The sequence below is a fragment of the Muntiacus reevesi genome, chromosome 1 (genome assembly GCF_963930625.1).
Source record: "Muntiacus reevesi chromosome 1, mMunRee1.1, whole genome shotgun sequence".
Taxonomy (NCBI): Eukaryota; Metazoa; Chordata; class Mammalia; order Artiodactyla; family Cervidae; genus Muntiacus; species Muntiacus reevesi.
The window spans coordinates 224,471,311-224,489,287 of record NC_089249.1 but is presented as its reverse complement, the minus strand read 5'-3'; the positions used below and the strand labels follow the sequence as shown (position 1 = coordinate 224,489,287).

At 38.0% G+C, this 17,977-nt stretch overlaps 1 protein-coding gene across 1 annotated transcript in view; it reads right to left on the bottom strand.

The window, feature by feature from the left end:
- The window catches only part of CATSPER3 (cation channel sperm associated 3), a 29,120-nt gene extending 11,947 nt beyond the window's left edge, over nt 1-17,173 (bottom strand). Inside the window, exons 1-2 of the mRNA XM_065935408.1 lie at nt 17,073-17,173; nt 15,096-15,249 (exon numbers count right to left, since the gene is read on the bottom strand). Coding sequence (XP_065791480.1) covers nt 15,096-15,249; nt 17,073-17,173 — 255 coding nt within the window. The remainder of the gene's footprint in view (nt 1-15,095; nt 15,250-17,072) is intronic.
- Nucleotides 17,174-17,977: the final 804 nt, after the last annotated feature.

The window sequence follows — 17,977 nt, the reverse complement described above, 5'->3', positions numbered from 1 at the left end:
CAGGTGGTCTGGTATTTCCTTTTCTTGAAGAATTTTCCACAGTTTGTTGTGATCCACACAGTCAAAGGCTCTGATGAAGTCAATAAAGCAGAAATAGATGTTTTTCTGGAACTCTCTTGCTTTTTCGATGATCCAGTGGATGTTGACAATTTGATCTCTGGTTCCTCTGCCTTTTCTAAATCAAGCTTGAACATCTGGAAGTTCACGGTTCATATACTGCTGAAGTCTGGCTTAGAGAATTTTGAGCATTACTTTGCTAGCGTGTAAGAGGAGTACAATTGTGCAGTAGTTTGAACATTCTTTGGCATTGCCTTTCTTTGAGGTTGGAATGAAAACTGATCTTTTCCAGTCCTATGGTCACTGCTGAGTTTTCCAAATTTGCTTTCACATTGAGTACAGCACTTTAACAGTGTCATTTTTTAGGATTTGAAATAGCTCAACTGGAATTCCGTCACCTCCACTAGCTTTGTTCGTAGTGATGCTTTCTAAAGCCCACTTGACTTCACATTCCAGGATGTCTGGCTCTAGGTGAGTGATCACACCATCGTGGTTATCTGGATCATTAATCTTTTTTGAACAGTTCTGTGTATTTTTGCCACTTCTTCTTAATGTCTTCTCCTTCTGTTAGGTCCATACCATTTCTGTCCTTTTTTGTGCCCATCTTTGCATGAAATGCTCCCTTGGTATCACTAATTTTCTCGAAGAGATCTCTAATCTTTCCCATTCTATTGTTTTCCTCTATTGCTTTGCACTGATCGCTGAGGAAGGCTTTCCTATGTCTCCTTGCTATTCTTTGAAGTGAAAGTTGCTCAGTCGCGTCCGTGACTTTGTGTTGCTTTGTGACCCCATGGCCTATACAGTTGCATTTAGATAGGTATCTTTCCTTTTCTCCTTTGCCTTTTGCTTCTCTTCTTTTCTCACCTGTTTGTAAGGCCTCCTCAGACAACCATTTTGCCTTTTTGCATTTCTTTTTCTTGGGGATGGTCTTGATCACTGCCTCCTGTACAATGTCATGAACCTCTGTCCATAGTCCTTCAGGCACTCTGTCTATCAGATCTAATTCCTTGAATCTATTTGTCACTTCTACTGTATAATCGTAAGGGATTTGATTTAGGTCATACCTGAATGGTCTAATGGTTTTCCCTTCTTTCTTCAATTTAAGTCTGAATTTGGCAACAAGGAGTTCATGATCTGAGCTACAGTCAGCTCCCAGTCTTGTTTTTGCTGACTGTATAGAGCTTCTCCATCTTTGACTGCAAAGGATATAATCAATCTGATTTTGGTATTCTTGGCAAAACTCTGTTAGCCTTTGCCCTGCTTCATTCTGTGCTCCAAGGCCAAATTTGCCTGTTACTCCAGGTCTCTCTTGACTTTCTACTTTTGCATTCCTGTCCTCTATAATGAAAAGGACATCTTTTTTTGGGTGTTAGTTCTAGAAGGTCTTATAGGTCTTCATAGAACCATTCAACTTCAGCTTCTTCAGCATTACCAGTTGGGGCATAGACTTGGATTACTGTGATACTGAATGTTTTTCCTTAGAAATGAACAGAGATCATTCTATCATTTTTGAGATTGCACCCAAGTACTGCATTTTGGACTCTCTTGTTGACTATGATGGCGACTCCATTTATTCTAAGGGATTCTTGCCCACAGTAGTAGATATAATGGTCATCTGAGTTAAATTCGCCCATTCCAGTCCATTTTAGTTCACTGATTCCTAAAATGTTGACGTTCACTCTTGCCATCTCCTGTTTGACCACTTCCAATTTGCCTTGATCCATGGACCTAACATTCCAGCTTCCTATGCAATATTGTTCTTTACAGCATCGGACTTTCCTTCCATCACCAGTCACATCCACAACTGGGCGCTGTTTACGCTTTGGCTCCGTCTCTTCATTCTTTCTGGTGTTATTTCTCCACTCCTCTCCAGTAGCATATTGGGCACCTACCGACCTGGGAGTTCATCTTTCAGTGTCCTATCTTTTTGCCTTTTCATACTGTTCATGGGGTTCTCAAGGCAAGAATACTGAAGGAATTTGCCATTCCCTTCTCCAGTGGACCAGGTTTTGTCAGAACTCTCCACCATGACCTGTCCGTCTTGGGTGGCCCTATACAGCATGGCTGATAGCTTCTTCTTAAATAGATGCTTTCTGTTTCCATATCATTTTATTTCATAAATTTGATGCTAATCGTGATAAAAATGTTTCATTGCTATCAAAATGACAAAAAATATGGGAATGGCATTTCTGTTTCAGCAATAGAACCAGCAGCTTATCTTTCCAGAAAATGTATTCAGAAGGATTCTTTATCTGGTAAATGACAGCCAGAGCAGTCTGGGAACAGTTACATAACCTACATCATTGTGATGCTTCTTCCCAACCCAATGACCAGTACCGTGAATGACAGCTCACAGCTTTTGCATGTAGATAGCAAGCTGTCCCTCCGTCATTTGATGAAGAGATTATTTTTCTCCCCCTGAAAGGTTGTGGCACCCTTGTCAAGAGTCAATTGGCCATAGGCATTTGGATTTATTTCTTTAATGTCAGCTCTATTCTATAGGTCTATGTCTGTCCTGTGAGTACCACACTCTTCATTATTGTATCTCTGTAGAAAGCTTTTTGGGGGCTTCCCTCGTAGCTCCTTCAGTAAAGAATCCTCCTGCAATGCAGGAGACTCAGTTCTATTACTGGGTCCAGATATCTTCTGGAGAGGGAAATGGCAACCTACTCCAGTATTCCTGCCTGGAAAATCCCATGGATAGAAGAGTGTGGTGGGCTATGGTCCATGGGGTTGCAAGAGTCAGACATAACTTAGCAAATAAGCCAACACACAAAGTTTCTGAAGTCAGAAAATGCAAATTCTCCAACTTTTGTTCTTCATTTCCAATGTTTTCTTGGCTATTCAGTCATATGGATTTAAGAATTTGGTTTTCAATTTCTTTTTTTAAAAGGCCATTGAAATTTTGATAGGAATTGAACTGAATTTGTAGTTCACTTTGGATAGTCCTCTTAACAAGTTTTTTAATACATGAATATAGGATGCCTTTACTTTTTTATTTAGGTTTTAATTTCTTTTAGCAATGTCTTATAATTTTCAGTTTATACATCTCTCATCTCCTTGGCTAAATTTATTCCTAGGTATTTTATTATTTTTGAATGCTATTGTAAATGGAATTTTCTTAATTTCCTTTTCAGAATGTTCCTGTTAGTGTACAGAAATACAACAAATTTTGGTTGTTAATCTTGTATCCTGCAACTTTGCTGAATTCATTTAATAGCTCTAACAGTTGAGTGTGTGTATGGATGTATTCTTTAGGATTTTCTATATATAAGATCAAGTCAAATTTAGGTAATTTTGGTTCTTCCTTTCCAATTTGGGTAACTTTCAGTTCTTTTTCTTGCCTAATTGCTCTGGCTAGAACTTTCAGTACAATGTTGAATAATGGTGAAAGCAGGCATTTGTCTTGTTCTTAATCTCAAAGGAAAGATTTTCAGTCTTTTACCATTGAGTATTATGTTAGCTGTGGACTTCTTCATAATTACCCATTATCAAATTAAGAAATTTCCTTTCCATTTCTAGTTTAAGTGTTTGTTTGTTTTTTAACCATGAAAGGGTATTGAATTTCATCAAATGCTTTTTCAGTTATCTACTAAGGTAATTTTGTCAACTGTTTCCTTCATTCTATTGATGTATTACATTCATTGCTTTTCCTAAGCTGAACCACCCTTGCACTTCTGAGATAAATTCCACCTACTCATGGTATATAACTTTTTAGGTACACTTCTGGGCTCAGATGTATCTTGAGAATTAAAGCATCTATATTTGTAGGGATGTTGGTCTCTTTATTGCTTGTTATGTCTTTGGCTTTGGTCTCAGTGTAATGCTGGCCTTATGGAATGAATTCAGAAATATTCCCTCTTCTCCTATTTTTGGAAGAGTCTGAGAAGGATTGGTGTTCATTGTTTTTTAAATGCAGGGTAAAATTAACCACCAAAGCCATCCAGTCCTGGGCATTTCTTTGCTGTGAGGCTTTTAATTAGTGATTCAACCTCTTTATTTATAGGTCTGTTTCGGTATGTCTGTTTTCTATTTCTTCTTAAATCAGTTTGGTAGGTGGTTATGTTTCTAGGATTTTGTCCATTTCATCTAGATTATCTAATTCATTGGTGTACCATGTGTTCACAGTATTCTCATATAAAACTTTTTATTTCTATAAGGTCAATAGTCGTGTCCCAACTTTTCATTTCTCTCATTATTAATTTGAGCTTTCTTATTTTTAGTCAGTCTAGCTAAAAGTTTATGAGCTTTGTTGATCTCTTCAAAGAACTGAATTTTAATCTTTTATTTTATTGACTTTTCTCTACTATTTCTCTATTCTGTATTTTGTTTCACACGCTAATCTTTTTATTATTATTAAATAATTCGTGCAGGCTCCCTGGACTTGAGTCTTGCCAATTGTGTGTGTGTGGTTGTGCTGGGTCTTTGTTGCTGTGTGGGCTTTTCTCCAGTTGTGGCGGCTACTCTCTAGCTGCAGTGTGTGGGTTGCTCATTGCTCACTGGCTTCTCTTGCTGCACAGCACAGGCTCTAAGGCATGAAGGCTTCAGACGTTGTGGAGCATGGGCTCAGCAGCTGTGGCTCCCAAGCACAGGCTCAGTGGGCTTAGTTGCCCTGTGGCATGTGGGATCTTCCCAGATCAGGGATCAAACCCATGTCTCCTGCATTGGCAGGTGAATTGTTTACCACTGAGCCACCAGGGAAGTCCATTCTAATCTTTTTCACTTCTTTTCTTCAGCTAGCTTTGAGTTTAGTTTGCTCTTTTTCCAGTTCCATAAGGTATAAGGTTAGGTTATTAATTTGAGGTCTTTCTTTTGTTCTAATGCAGACATTTACAGGTATAAATATTGCTCTGAGTACTGCTTCTGTTGCAACCTATAATATTCATTATCCTGTATTTTCATGTTCATTTATCTTAAAGTATTTTCTAAACTCCTTTGTGATTTCTTCTTTGACCTATTATTTAATAGTTTGTGGTTTAATTTTCATATATTTGGAAGTTTTTCAGTTTTCCTACTGTTTTTGATTTTTAGTTTCATTTCATAACTGTCAGGAAAGATAATGTGTATGATTTCAAATTTTTTTAATTTATTGAGACTTGTTTTGTTGCCTAATATGTGGTCTATCCTGGAAAATGTTTCATATGTACTTGAGAAAACTATTCTATCTTCTTGATGAACTGACTCTATTGTCAATATATAATGTCCCTCTTTGTCTCTTGTAACAGCTTTCTTTAATGTCTTTTTTTGTCTGATATGAGTATATCCAACCTAGCTCTCTTTTGGTTTCTATTTGCATGGAGTAACTCCTTTCATTTTTCGTTTTCAACCTATTTGTATCTCTGAATCTCAAGTGACAGCATATATTTGATTTTTTTTTTTAAGAATCAATTCTCTCTTAATTGGAGAGCTTCACTCATTTATATTGAAAGTAATTACTGGTAATAAAGAAAATACTTTGGAGAAGGAAATGGCAACCCACTCCAGTATTCTTGCCTGGGAAATCCCATGGACAGAGGCGTCTGGCAGGCTACCATCCACTGGGGTGCAAAAAAAAAAAAAGAAAATACTTCTCCATTTTGCTATTTGTTTTACATATGTCACATCTTTTTTGTTCAATTCCTCCACTGCTGCTCTCTTTGGTGTTTGCTTTTTTTGTAGTGTATCATTTTGGTTCTTTTCTCACTTCTTTCTCTGAATTTTTAAAGTTAGTTTTTTGGCGGTTACCCTTGAGATTACAATTGACCTCTTAAATTTAAAACAATCCATTTATTTATTTATTCATTTATTTGGCTGTACCAGGTCTTAATCTTCTATCTTTGTTGCAGCATGCAGAATCTTTTAGTTTTGGCATGCCAACACTTAGTTGCAGCATGTAGGATCTAGTTTCCTAAGCAGGAATAGAACCCAGGTTGTCTGCATTCAGAGCATGGAGTCTTAGCCACTGGACCACAACGGAAGCCCCAACAATCCATCTTTAACTCATACAACCTTAGCTTCAATGGTGCATTAACAATTTTGTTTCTATACAACTCCATCGCTCCTCCACTTCATGTTTCTGTTGTCACAAAATACACCTAAATACAGTGCATGCCCATTAACTATCTATAATTATTTTGGACCATATAGAAAAAGAAAGGATACAATACAACACAAAATACAATACTGGCTTTTATATTTGCCTATGTAGTTACATTTATTAGCGTTCTTTACTTCATCATATGGCTTAACACATTATTGACCAGAGACATATTAACACTGTAGGCATTAGTTTCTGCAAAATCCCCTGGTCAATAATGTGTTAAGTTATTATCTAATTTCATTTTCACCTAAAGGACTATCTTAGCAATTCTTGTAGAGCAGATCTATCAGAAGCAAATTTTCTCAGGTTTTGTTTACCTGGAAATATCTTAATTTCTTCCTTTTTATTTTTTCTTTGGAGGATAGTTTTGCTGGATATAGAATTATTGGTTGACAATATTCTTCTTTCAATACTTTAAACATGTCATTTCACTGCCTTCTCTCCTCACAGTTTCTGAGGAGAAGTCAGCTGCTAATCTTGCTGAGGACTCCTTGTATGCAACAAGGTGTTTCTGTCTTGCTTGCTTTCAGAATTCTCTTTGTCTTTGACTTTTGATAGTTGATTACAATGTGTCTCAGTGTGGATCTCTTTGTTTCTCCTCAGAGTTCGCTAAGATTCTTAATAAATTCTTTATCAAATTTGTAAACTTTTGGGCCATTATTTCATAAAATATTCCTTCTTCCTCTTTCTCTCCTTCTGGAACTCCCACTGTGTGAATGTTGATATGCTTTATGGCGTCCCACAGGTCTCTTAAGACTGTTCATTTTTCATCATTCTTTTCTCTAGTCTGTTCCTCTAAGTCCAACTGATTTGATTTCACTGATATTTCTTTTGGCTGCTCAAATATGCTCTTGATCTTTCTAATGAATTTTTTAATTTTTATACTTTACAGTTCCAAAATTTGTATTTCATTCCTTTTTATAATTTCTCTTTATTGACATATTCTATTTGCTGAAACATGTTTCTCCTAGTTACATTCAGCTCTTTGCCTGTGAATTCCTTTAGCTCTCTAAGCATATTTTACAAAGCTGACTTAAAATCTTTGGTGTGTCCTCAGGGACAGCTTCTGTTTATTTCATCTTTGTAGGAGAATATCTTTTTAAAAACTGGATGTTTAAAATTTTACAATGTGGTAACTCTGGAAATCAAATTCTTTCCCTCCTTATTGTTGGGTTTGTTGCTTTCATGGGTAGTAACTGTTTAGTGACTTCTCTAAACAACTTTTGTAAAGACCATATTCTTTGTAATGCATGACTTCTGAAGTCTCTTTCTTTAGCTTCTGGTCAATTAGTATTTAAATGGAGGTTTTCTTAAATGGCTCAGGCAAAAAAAAAAAAAAAAGAGGGAAAGAAGGGAAGGAGAAAGAAGAAAAAAGAGAGAAGGAAAGAAAGAGAAAGGAAGGAACAAAAGAAGGAAGAGAGAATGAGAGAGAGAAAGAGGCAGAAGAAAAACTCTCCTCGTCTTTGCAAATGGCCTCTTTGTTGAGGAACTCCTTCCATGTTGAACTGGCCCACTTACAACTGAAACTGAGTGTTAATTTTGAGCTTGTGCTGAGCCTAAAGATCAGTTACAGTGAAAGCTTGGTATATTCTCAGGTCTTTCCTAAGCATGTGTCCTGCCCTGGACATGTATGGCAGACAATGCCCTCTTTTTCCAAAGAATCTCTCTCCCTGGATTTTCCTCTCAGGCTTTCAGCATACCTATTGTTTGCTTCAAGTGCTATATTTTTGCTTCAGGGAGCAGTGGACCAGTCACTTGCTTTTCAGTGGTCTTGAGAAATGCCCAATGCATAGCCACTTTCTGCCCTGAGAAAATTCCAGGTTAAGCAAAACAAAGAAAATAGCTTAGGACCAGGCCTTCAGACAGCCCTTTGATAGGCCAAAATAGACAAACACAATTCTTTATGGACAAAAGTCTTCTCTGTTTTTTCTAGACCCAGGGGCCAAGGTCCCACCCTGGGAACACAGGCTGCCATCTTCAGGACCATCACCTTGATGAAGAGGGATAGGGCCAAAGGCAAATAAAAATGCTGCAAATTTTTCCTACTTTCTTAAAGTTCCCCTTTCTTGACTCAGTGTTCACTCAGTTTCTATAAACCTTTGGCTGTTTTCCAGAGTTCTGACAGCTTTGTCTCCTTTTTGGCTGTTTCTGTGAAGAGATGGATTTTTGAAGCTACCTACTCTGCCTTTTTGCTGGCATCACGTCTCTACATTTTTGAAGAACAGTTTTTGCTAGATTTTGCATTCTAGTTTGATAGTCTTTCTTTAAGCACTGTGAATATGACATCCTTTGCCTTCTGGCGACTGTAGTTTTGGATGAAAAGTCAACTACTCATTTTATTGAGGATACTTTGTATGCAATGAATCACTCCTCCATGATGTTCTCAAATTCTCCTTTTGTCCTTGTCTTTTAACCATTTGTTTATAACATGTCTAGGTGGGTCTCTGAGTTTGTTAATTGTCTTGGATGTTCAGACTGTTTTTCATGAAATTTGGGGCGTTTTTGGCCATTATGCCTTCACATATTCTTTCTATCCTTTCTCTCCTCTCCTTCTGTGACACCGATTGCATGCATGTTTGTATGTCTGATGATGTTTCATGGGTTTCTGCTCATTTTTATCCATTCACTTTGCTTTCTGTTCCTCATACTGGAAATCTCAATTGACCTGTCTTTCTGTTCTTTAGTTCTTTCTTTCATTACTTCAAACTTGTTGTTGAATTCCTCCAATGCATTTTCATTTCAATTATTGTACTTTTCAACTACAGGGTTTCTATTTGGCTCTTTTTAATAATTTCTCTTTACTCATATTCTCTATTTGGTGAGACATAGTTCTCATACTTTCATTTAGTTCTTTAGATGCGGGGGTTTTTCCTAGCTCTTTGAACATAGCAGCCAATTAAAATCTTTGTCTAGTAAGTCCAACAGTTGGACTTCCTTGGGATGAGTTTCTATTGTTTACTTTTTTTCTTGTGTAGAGATCATACTTTCTTTTTCTCTGTATGTATTATAATTTTTTTCTTTTTTTGTTGGAAATTGAACATTTTTAATCATATAATATTGGAAACTGTGGAAATCAGGTACTCCCCCTCTTCCTAGGGCTTTGTTGTTGTTGCTGTCCTTTTTTTTTTTTTAAAGAGACTTTCCTGAACTAATTATACATGACTTTGTCATGTGTGGTCACCAAATTCCCTGCTCAGTTAGTTTAATGGTCTGCTAATAACTGGATAGAGTATTCCTTAAATTCCTGAAATCCCTAAGTCTCCCAGCCTTGCCAAGGGGCTCTGTGTGTTGGGGCATGTATTTAATGACTCAGAAGTTTACAATCCTGCCTTAACATTTATTTGCTGCTTGCACAGAATCTCAAGATTAGTCTGAGGTGACAGATCCTCGTATCTTCACTGGGATCCCTAAGACTGTCAATAATTTCTCAGTTTTATAGATAACCAGGCGCTTTCATACATATTATTTTCAATGATCTCAATAGCCACCCTGGAAGGTGTGTGTTAATACTATTTTACAAATGTAGCTGAACCACATAGAGGTTAAGCAATTAGACCAAATTCTCACAGCTAGTGAGACAGTAGTAAAGCTAGGGCTTGAACCCAAACCTGTATAAGTCTGCAACCTTTCCACAGCACAGAACCTCCTTAGGCTTACAAACAAAGATCACTACTGAAGCATGTTTAATAATCCTTATGGCTTCTGAAAAACAATCAAAGGATTCAGATCCCTCAACTCATCTCTTCCCCGATCCTTACCCAAGCCCTGTACTTAACATAATTCTCTACAATCCATGACCAAACTCTGTGGGATGTTGGTGTGGAATGTACTGCCATACCAACACATTCACAGAAGTGGTGCCAAGTGGACCCTGCACATCTAAGACACTGATTAGGATATTCCATCACCTCCACCACCTCTGACACTACATTATGTTGATGTTAACCCTTTTCATCACCAAGAAGGAAATTTGCTATTTACCATAAATGAAGGTAAAGCACCTCTTCAATATTTTTTTATTGTAGAATAAAATACATATACAGAACCACACAAATACATAGCCTAATGGATTGTTCCAAAGCCAACACCCCTGTAACTACCACCTAAGTCAAGAGTTAGAACCTCCAACTATCCCAGAAGCCTCTCCATATGCTCCATTCCAACCACAACTCCCTCCCTTTCCCCCAAGTTAACCATTGTCCCTATATTTATACTGATCATTTTCTTGCACTTCTCCATAGATAGAAATTCATGTGTGCATTCCTAGAATACTTTTTTTTATTAAAAACTTTTTCAAAATTTGATATGTCTTTTAAGTTTCCTATTCATTTTTTTCTTCCTTTCCTTAAAGTTTATTTGTTGAAGAAACCAGACAACTTGACTTGTAGAATTTCATCATCTGGATTATGCTGACTGCACACTTATGTTCTTCTGTCCTCTATTTCCTAGAAATAGGATGCTAGATGAAAAGACTTGATCCAATTCAGATCTGATCTTCTTTTAATATTTCTTTTTATTATTTATTTATTTGGCTGTGCCAGGTCTTAGTTGCAGCACGTGGGATCTTTGATCCTCGTTGTGGCATGCAGGATCTTTAGTTGCAGCAGGTGGAATTTAGTTCCCTGACCAGAGATCAAACCCATGTCACCTGCACTGGGAGTGCAGAGTCTTAGCCACGGGACCACCAAAGAAGTCCCAGGTTTGATCTTTTTCGTATGATGATAGGTTCTGTTCTTTTATAGGAGGCAAAAAAAAAAAATGTCTGGTTGTCTCTCTTTTTATGAGGGAAGTGATCATTAATGCTCAAAATGCCTAAATCTTGTAATTCACTAGCAGTTGAAAAACTGTGATATTTTAATTCTGTCAATTATTTTTTATTTATTAACTGGGATATTTCTATAAAGAGATATTCCCCTTATCTACTATGTTGTTAAGCAATAATATAAGAAAGGTCAGTAAGGCTTGATTCCTTCCCTTAATTTAACAGTTTTTGAAATAAAGTATTAGTTCCTTGTGCTGCTGTTCTCAGGCACTTCAGTTGTGTCCAACTCTTTGCAACCCCATGGAAAAGGCTCCTCTGTCCATGGGATTTCCCAGGCAATAATAGTGGAGTAGGTTGCCATGCCCTCAGGGATCTTCCTGACCCACGGATCAAACCTGCATCTCTTATGTCTCCTGTACTGCAGGCGAATCCTTTACTGCTGAGCCACCAGGTATCACCCTCCAAAAGTGACCCATCAGATTTTTTTTGTATCATTGTAAACTTACAGATTATTTGCTGAGTTTCAAAATCGACTGTAAGTATTATCCTTATTGAAGCTCAAAGTGTCCCATCTTTAGCCAGTAGGAGTCTCATCAAGTTGTCTCCTGAGTCCTGTAGACATGACCCCAGTAATCTTTGGGCTTCCCTGATAGCTCAGTTGGTAAAGAATCCACCTGCAATGCAGGAGACCCCAGTTTGATTCCTGGGTTGGAAAGATCCCCTGGAGAAGGGATAGGCTACCACTCCAGCATTCTTGGGCTTACCTTGTGGCTCAGCAGGTAAAGAATCCACCTGCAAGGCAGGAGACCTGGGTTCGATCCCTGGGTTGGGAAGATTCCCTGGAGAAGGGAAAGGCTACCCACTCCAGTATTCTGGCCTGGAGAATTCCATGAACTATACAGTCCATGGGATTGCAGAGTCAGATACAACTGAGTGACTTTTACTCACAGTAATCTTTGATAGCTTCCTTGCTATGTGTACAAGATATTCTGAGCTCATTTGGTATAGTTTCAGGCCTAAGCCTGCAATCAACCATGTCTCAAAAAATCCCTAGCTCCTTCTAGTGATAAATGGTATTTCAACACCACATTATGGGCACTAAGGATACATAATTAAGTTGGTCAGTGTTCTAGGTTTTTCAACGGATAATGATAAAATATATTAGGGATTTATATTGATACTTCCAATTTAAATGCAAAACTACAGGGTTTTACTTTGTCTATATTATATTCATACTTCCTTTCTTCCATGAGTAACCTGATTCTCAAGAATACTGAGGATAACAGAATTAAACTGTGCCATAATTACTCATCTGCTTTATCCTGTGTCACACACACAACAGTCCCAGAGTAATACTAAGAGCATCACCACAAAGTTCATTTCTGACAAATGGTTTAAAATTTTGCATCAACTCTCCCATTCTTCCCCATTTTAATCAATACTATATCTTCATTGTCAGAGTATATATTCATTTGTGCTATATTCTCTCCTTGTTAACCCATAATTGTGATTAGTTCTAGAAATAAAAACATACTTTACTGTTCATTGCCTTCCCAGTGTTGATACTTCTTTAGTAATTTTAGTTGACTGAAACTTATTCCTTATTAAATAGATTCCTAAGAAAGGGCTCATGGGAGCAGTATTAGTCAAGATTTTTTTACGTTGATGACAGTTTGTCTATGCCCTGTATACCTGAAAGTCAGTTCTGCTGGATCCAGAATTCTTGGTTTGCATTTCTTTTCTAAACTATGTTAAATGTTTGACTCCATTTTCCTTTATTTATTTCTGGTTGTGCCGGGTCTTCATTGCCATGCAGGCTTTTCCCTGGCAGAGGTGAGCAGGCACTACTCTTCATTACAGTGCAGTTTTCTCATTGTGGTGGCCTGTCTTGCTGTGGAGCCACAGGAGGGCTTCAGTAGTTGAGGAGCATGGTCTCAGTAATTGTGGCTCCTGGGCTCTAGAACACAGGTTCAAGAATTGTTGCACACGGGCTTAGTTACTCCACAGCATGTAGGATCTTCCCAGACCAGGGATCAGATCCATGTCTCCTGCATTGCCAGGCATTCTTTAACCACTGAGCCACTTGGGAAGCCCCATTTTCACTCAGCATAAAGCATTACCATAGCAGAGTTTAATAATAATTCTCTTTACCTTATAAGCCTCTTAGCTTGCTGCTGCTAAGTCACTTCAGTTGTGTCCAACTCTGTGCGACCGCATCCCTGGGATTTTCCAGGCAAGAACACTGGAGTCGGTTGCCATTTCCTTCTCCAATGCATAAAAGTAAAAAGTGAAAGTGAAGTCGCTCAGTCATGGCTGACTCTTCGCGACCCCATGGACTGCAGCCTACCAGGCTCCTCCATCCATGGGATTTTCAAGGCAAGAGTACTGGAGTGGGGTGCCATTGCCTTCTCCGACCGCTAGCTTAGATGCTAACAATTTCCTCCACACCTCTTTCCTTCAAAGTGAAAGTGAAAGCTGCTCAGTTTTGTCCGACTCTTTGCAATCCCATGGACTATACAGTCCGTGGAATTCTCCAGGCCAGAATACTGGAGTGGGTAGCTGTTCCCTTCCCCAGGGGATCTTCCCAACCCAGGGATCAAACCCAGGTCTCCCGCATTGCAGGCAGATTCTTCACCAGCTGAGCCACCAGAGAAGCCCAAGAATACTGGAGTGGGTAGCCTATCCCTTTCTCCAGGGGATCTTCCTGACCCAGGAATCGAACTGGAGTCTCTGGCATTGCAGGCAGATTCTTTACTAGCTGAGCTACCAGGGAAGCCAAAGAGATTCCTTCATATTCTTTTACTAGAATATGTTCTGGTGTTTTTTAGGTCCTTATTCTCAATATACAGTTTGAGAATTTCAATATATAGTTTCAATTCTTTTATTTCAGATAACTTTTCTTAGAATTTACATTTGAGTGTTTATTCTGTTTCATTACTTTGCTTCTATTTCACATTCAGAGACTCCTATTATCCTTAAGTGGGATCATTTTTCCCCAATCTTCAATGTTCATCATTTTCTCTTGTATACTTTTTAATCTCTTCATTTATTACTGATTTTTAATTTAAAATTACTGATTTTATTTATTTAAAAAATAAAATAAAATTTTTATTTCTCCCATTTAATCCTATATTTCTAAGTCTTTATCTGCTGTATTTAATTTCTCTTAGTCTAATTTGGTCTTTATTTTTGAAATGATTTTATTTCTAATTCTTTTCTTAGTTCTATCACTTCACTCTTTTTTTCCCTAACATCAGTTTTGTAAAAATCTACCTTGTTCTGAAATAGTACAGGTTTTATCTGGTTTGCGAACATATCTTTGTTATGGGCTTTCATTATCTGTAGTAATATTATTCTCCACTTTGTTCTTTTGTTCTTATAATTTTATATGGGATTTTACCACAGTCTTTTTCTATTATACTTGTTTATATGAAATTAATTTTCCTGAACTTTTAGGAGAAAGCATGATTCTAACTTTAAACATCCATTCTTGATTTAACATGTGGTAGCTTTATTTTTGAGGTTTCCTGGTTCTGTTTCCCTTTTCCAATTTTATCTGGACCTCTCCTGCTTTTTCTGTGTCTCTTACCTGCTCAATTTTCATTCCACTCCCAATATTTCCCACAAGTATGGAACTCTACCCTGGAAAGTAGCCTTGGGCGGTCAGTTTTTAAAGTTACAGGGTCTGAACCATTCTAGCCCCTTCATAAATTGCAGGGACCTCCTGTGTTACCCAACAACTAATAGATTAGGCAACACACTCTCTGATATCAACTGCTATTCAAGACTTATTGACTTCCCTCTGCTTCCTCTGCTACAGATGCTAATACTATGCAGTGTGGTTCTTGGTAAGGATCTCTTGTAACTAGTTTTGTTGTTGCTGTTGTTTTGGTTTTGGTTTTCGGTTACATTGCGTACCATGTGGGATCTTAGCTCCTTGACCAGGGGTCAAACCCACACTCCTTGCACAGGAAGTGTGCAGTCTTAAACACTGGACAGTGAGGGAAGTCCCTCTTGTTAACTAGTTTTTATGTAAATGCTGTCACTACTGCTGCCACCATCTTCTTAGATTTTAGGGTATATTTTAATAGTCCTTAGAATTTTTCTATAGAAAACTTTTTGAACAAAATGTCTTAAGAATCTTAGAACAGTTTCGGAAAGAAAACAGAAGGAAATGGACCCATTTTGTCCACTTACCTCAAAAAGTCTGAACAAGCTGTATCTTGTTTTATAATCAGTCCACAAGACCATAAAAAAGGCATTCATTGAGACGGTGCTAATCATAATTATCTTAAAGAGACGACTCATTATGACTTTCTTCACAAATGCCTGAAACTGAGTATCTTTCCTCCTGTCAGAAAGTTGAATAAGAGGTGTGATTATCTTGCAACAGAGCTAGATCCCCAAACGATGCACAGTTTCTTAGGAACTAGGGTCTGCTTTTCCCTTTCTGTGATTATAAATCTAATCCATATATATACTTTAAATTTGCAATGAAATGCTGACTGAAATATGTATGACAATCAAAGGGTAGGTCTGTCCCCGCTCAGTTAACTCAGTTCAATCTCTCTAGACTTATGGGAAAAAAATGATTACCACTGCTTCTCAAACAAAGCATCATCTTCCTTTACTCATGCAACAAATTTTCAGTGAAAGCCAAAGTTGCTCAGTCGCGTCCAACTCTTTGTGACCCCATGGACTATACAGTCCGTGGAATTCTCCAGGCCAGAATACTGGAGTGGGTAGCCTTTCCCTTCTCCAGGGGATCTTCCTGACCTAGGAATCAAAGCAGGGTCTTTTGCATTGCAGGCAGGATTCTTTACCAACTGAGCTATGGTAGCTCGAAATTTTCAGTACTAACTACTATTCAACTCACTCATTTATTCACTCAACAAGTTTTTATTGAATGATTACTATATGCCAGACAATACAGTAGTCCCTTGAGATATAAGGTGAAGTAAAACTATATACAATCAGTCTAGTAGGGAAAACTGCTAATCAAATAACCATACAAGCACTTACACATCAATGATTTTTAAAAACTGACCACTCTAAGAAAAAATGGGCAAACACATAATCAATTCATGAAAGAAATACAATGGCAATGAAGTTCCCCTCCCTAGAATGTTCAGTGGCACTACTAATCAAGGAGGTGCAAATTAAGTAAAACCGTTAACTTTGCTTATGAAATTAGCAAAGACTTAAACTTGATAATATTTAATGCTGGCAAGAGTGCAGTGTGATGGAACATTCTCATAAACTGCCAGGGAAATGTAAACTGACCAATTTTTCTGAAAAACATTAGTTGTGTTCATATCCTCAGACCCAAGGAATCTACCCCAAGAGAATACAATTGGACATGCAGTGACTTTAGCCTAACGTGTTTATCTCATCATTATTTGCTGTAATAAGAACTTGGATACAATTGAAAAGTCTAACCAAAAGAAGACAGGTTGAGTAAACTATGGCACATCCAGCTAATGGAATATTGCACAGACACCACAACATGCCTACATATTTTTCATGATTTAGAAAAATGCTTATGACCCACTGGATAACAAAACAGAAACAATGCAATATAAAAATTCTCTACTTAAAATTATCTCAACTGTGCAAAGCAGGTAGAAAAAAATTCAGCATGAAATATGCCAAAATGTTGCCAGTGTCTGCCTACTGATGGTAAAGTTACAGGTAATTCTTTTTCCTGTTTATATTTATCTGTGTTTTTCAATTTTCCTCATGTAACAAATGAACAGTCTCACACAGTAAAAAAAACTATAGAATGTATATACTTCTATAACCTATAAAAATAAAATATATACTTTCCATTATCTGATTTGAGATCATGTCTATTACCAAAACAAACCAAAAAAAAGCCTTCAAATTATCTAACACAGTATTGAACAAAAAAGGAAAAGATGGAACAAACTAGTCATTTGGTCTACAGGTCAAATAAGAGTGTGACTGAATATCTGATTAACCAGCCAACTGTGACAGTAAAGCTGAGAAAATTGTTTGGCTGAGACTTCAACAACCTCACCAGTCGGAGAAATCAGATTATCTAGGATGAGTCCCTCAGTTTGGGAAGTGGAAGAGTGCCTATGAGAAGAGGCTAAGAGCCCCCAACACTGCCATCTGCATACTTGTTAAGCAAGAGAAATAAAGAATATTTACTGAAATTTCCATGATTTCTCATAGAACATCTGTGACGCATTCTCGAACAGTGAGTTAGAAAGGATTCTTGCATGGTCCTGGTGATAAAAGTGCTGAGACATTTTCCAAATTTTCAATTTTTATTCCTTGCTTTAACCATCCAACAGAAAATCTCTGCTTAGGAATCTCCTCGCATCTAGATTCCACAAGGTCACAGAGAAGTGTCCACAGAAGGAATCCTTGCTTTATGAGGTCACTCTTCACAGCCCAGTATGTTATTAGCCGGCAGGCCCCTGTAGGGGAGAACTCCCCACTGTTTTACCCACATATCCTCTCTTCCCAAGGAGACCAAGCACCTCCGTTCAGCATAAGAGTCATGAGTGAGTGAGTGAGTGAAAGTCGCTCAGTCGTGTCTGATTCTCTGTGATCCCATGGACTGCAGCCCACCAAGCTCTCCTCTGTCCATAGGATTCTCCAGGCAAGAATACTGGAGCAGGTTGCCGTTCCCTTCTCCAGGGAGAAGAGTCAAGAGCACCCTGCAATTGCGAAGCTCTGGGATAAAACTAGAAGACAACAGAAACAGGCCAAACAAGAGCCTTCCTTCTTCAGGAAGTGCCCTCATCTGACAGAGGCCCTTAATAATGTGTTAGAATAGGTCAAGGGTCATAGAAGAAGGGAAAGCAAAATTCTCTGGGCTTCTAAGAGCAAGAGTACACGGCCAGGGCACAGCACTGGAGACACCTGGAAGGACAAGGAAAGATTCTGATGGGTTTGGGGCTAGAACACAAGAAACAGGAGGTGCAGAGGTTATCCATGCCCAACACTGGCTAACTGGGGACCCAAAACGTACACATATGAACCACCTAAAGAGTGTAAGGGAAGAGTCTTGGGGTAGAAATGTTTTAGGTTCAAGAGCAACAGGCACT